Source organism: Chaetura pelagica, unplaced genomic scaffold, assembly GCF_000747805.2.
Source record: "Chaetura pelagica isolate M959 unplaced genomic scaffold, ChaPel_1.0 scaffold591, whole genome shotgun sequence".
Classification (NCBI taxonomy): Eukaryota; Metazoa; Chordata; class Aves; order Apodiformes; family Apodidae; genus Chaetura; species Chaetura pelagica.
This window is the reverse complement of record NW_009951959.1, coordinates 176277-179062: the sequence shown is the minus strand read 5'-3', so window position 1 is coordinate 179062 and position 2786 is coordinate 176277. Positions and strand designations below refer to the sequence as shown.

The 2786-nt window shown below is 64.4% G+C and overlaps 1 protein-coding gene across 1 annotated transcript in view; it reads left to right on the top strand.

Moving 5' to 3' along the window:
• The first annotated feature begins 660 nt into the window (after positions 1-660).
• Positions 661-2786, top strand: part of CERCAM (cerebral endothelial cell adhesion molecule) — a 3481-nt gene continuing 1355 nt past the window's right edge. Inside the window, exons 1-9 of the mRNA XM_010000701.1 lie at positions 661-764; positions 946-1063; positions 1153-1287; positions 1376-1580; positions 1657-1776; positions 1928-2004; positions 2189-2295; positions 2417-2549; positions 2729-2784. Of these exons, the coding sequence (XP_009999003.1) occupies positions 691-764; positions 946-1063; positions 1153-1287; positions 1376-1580; positions 1657-1776; positions 1928-2004; positions 2189-2295; positions 2417-2549; positions 2729-2784 (1025 nt within the window). The 5' untranslated portion in view covers positions 661-690. The remainder of the gene's footprint in view (positions 765-945; positions 1064-1152; positions 1288-1375; positions 1581-1656; positions 1777-1927; positions 2005-2188; positions 2296-2416; positions 2550-2728; positions 2785-2786) is intronic.

Genomic DNA, 2786 nt, shown 5'->3' with positions numbered 1-2786 from the left:
CTATTCACCCCCTGCAGCCTCCAGGAGCCCCCGGCTGCAGGGCTTTGTGGGTTTTTTCCAGAGCAGCTGCCTGTGGAGCTGGGGGGGTTCTGCCTTGTCCCCGGGGGTCCCCGTGACACCAGTGCCCAGGGGGGCAGGTCAGGGCTCTTTGACAGGTCGAGGGTGCTGAGGAGTGTGGGGTTGTCCTGCTGCAACGTGGGGCTCAGCCTCTTCTGTGCTGGGGTCCCTGTGAACAGCATTGCAGAGGTTGGGTGGGGGAGTTGGGGCTGTGCCTGGCAGGGGCAGGTTTGGGGGGGGGGATTTTGGCTGCTGGAGCTGCAGGGTGCAACGGGGTGCATGGGCAAGGGTGCAAAGCTGCTGTGCCCTGCTGCTGTTCATGGTGGGCAGCCACGGGGCTGGGATGGGGAGAGCACAGCTGGGACTGGTGTGGGGGTGAGAGCTGTGGGACAGCTGTGGTGGCACTGGGAGAGGAATGACCCGCTCGGTTCCTCCTCCTGCCAGCGCAGCCCTGGCTCCTGCAAATTACACATGATGGTTCCAAGTGAGTCCATGGCTGGCTCAGCCTCTCGGCCTCGGGAATGTTCCTAGTGTGGGGAGGGGGCCGTGGTTGTCCCTTCTGGGGGTCCCCAGAGGCTGATGTCCCCTCACCCCAGGTGTGCCACGGACCACAACCTGGACAACACGACGGCGATGCTGCAGGAGTGGCTGGGGGCGGTGGGGAAGGACTATCACTCGGTGGCCTGGAAGGTGCAGGAGGAGCCCAGGTGAGGCTGGGGACACCGGGGGGGTTGGGGTGGGCTATGAGGGGCTCCCCAAGCAGCACCCTGCTCCCCAGCTGGGGACACTGCCAGGAGGAGCTGGTGGGCAGCCAGGGCTGGGCTGACTCGTGCGCCGAGTTTGTGCGTTCCCAGCCAGGGGGGTCAGCCCCTGTGTCCCCCCACGCAGCTCCTACCCTGATGAGCTGGGGCCCAAGCACTGGAGCGACAAACGCTACGAAAACCTGATGAAGTTGAAGCAGGAGGCTCTCACCTACGCCCGGGAGCAGCAGGCAGACTACATCTTGGTAAGGGACATGGGCACTGGTGAGGTTGGGGGCCTGAGGTGGGCGTCCCCACCCCTCCAGGACCTGTGTCACCCCCCTCTCCCCCCCAGTTCGTGGACACCGACAGCATCCTGACCAACAACCAGACCCTCAAGTTTCTGATGGCGCAGAACAAGTCGGTGGTGGCCCCCATGCTGGACTCGCAGACCTTCTACTCCAACTTCTGGTGTGGCATCACGCCCCAGGTACGTCCCCAGAAAGCCCTGGGGAAGGAGACACCCCTCCCCGTGGCAGAAGAGCCCCCCACCACGGAGGCATCACTGTGTCCCACAGGGCTACTACCGCCGGACAGCCGACTACTTCCCCACCAAGAACCGGCAGCAGGTGGGCTGCTTCCCCGTCCCCATGGTCTACGCCACCTTCCTCATCGACCTGAGGAAGGAGGAGACCTCACAGCTGGCTTTCTACCCACCCCATCCCAACTACACCTGGGCCTTTGATGATATCATTGTCTTCGCCTACTCCTGCCTGGCAGCTGGTGAGGGTTTTGGGGGGCCAGGGAGGGTGGCAGGAGGTCTGAGGGGGCCATGGTGCTCACCCACCCCATCGGGCAGGTGTGGAGGTCCAGGTGTGCAACCAGCAGCGCTTTGGCTACATCAATGTCCCCGTGAAAGCCCACCAGACACTGGAGGATGAACATGCCAACTTCGTGCATCTCACGCTGGAGGCCATGGGTGAGCACCCGTGGGAAGTGGGGTCCTGGAAGTGTCCCCTCCCCCATGGGTGACAGGGACCCAATGCTGGTCACCTAGGCAGGGCTGTTGGCCCTGGTTCCTGCCCAGTGGGGTTTGGGTTCTACCAAAGGGGTGTCTCCTCTCTCTGCAGTGGATGGTCCCCCCATGCAGCGCTCCAGGCACATTTCCCTCCTCCCCAGGCCACTCACAAAAATGGGCTTTGATGAAGTAAGTTCCCACTGGTCCCCCCTGTGTCCCCCTGTCCATCCCTCTGGCTGCATCCATCCACGGCAAAGTCTGCCAAGGGCTTTGCCTGAGCCTCCTGTCCCCCATCCCGAGGTGGCTGGGCAGGCTGTGTCCCCACCCTGTGACAACACCCCCTCCTTGGTGGGGCTCCCCTCTCCCTCCCCAGATCTTCCTCATCAACCTGGTGCGGAGGCCGGACCGGCGCCAGCGGATGCTGGCATCCCTGCAGGAGCTGGAGATCACCCCCCAGGTGGTGGACGCTGTGGATGGGAGGTGACCACGGGGGGGAGGGTGGGGAGAACATGTCCCCACTCTGCTGGCTCCCTGGGGTCACCCTGGGGATGTGGGGGTGCCTGGGGGGGACACCTCACCAGTGCAGCCTCTTGCCTTGCAGCGCCCTCAACAGCAGCGACATCAAGGTGCTGGGGGTGGACCTGCTCCCCGGGTACTATGACCCCTTCTCTGGCCGCACGCTCACCAAGGGTGAGGTTGGCTGCTTCCTCAGCCACTACAACATCTGGAAGGAGGTACGGGGGGCCTGGGGGGCTGTGGGGTCCCTCAGGGCCACCGGCGTGGGGCAGGAACCCCACGAGTATCACCAGGTGCCTGGAGGACCCAGTTAGAGGGGTGTCCTGCAGGGTGAGCGGACCCAGGATGGTTCAGCGTGGTGCTGGGGTGGGTTTGTACCCCTGCCCCCTCCCCACAGATCGTGTCCCGGGGGCTGGAGAGGTCGGTGGTCTTCGAGGACGACGTGCGCTTCGAAG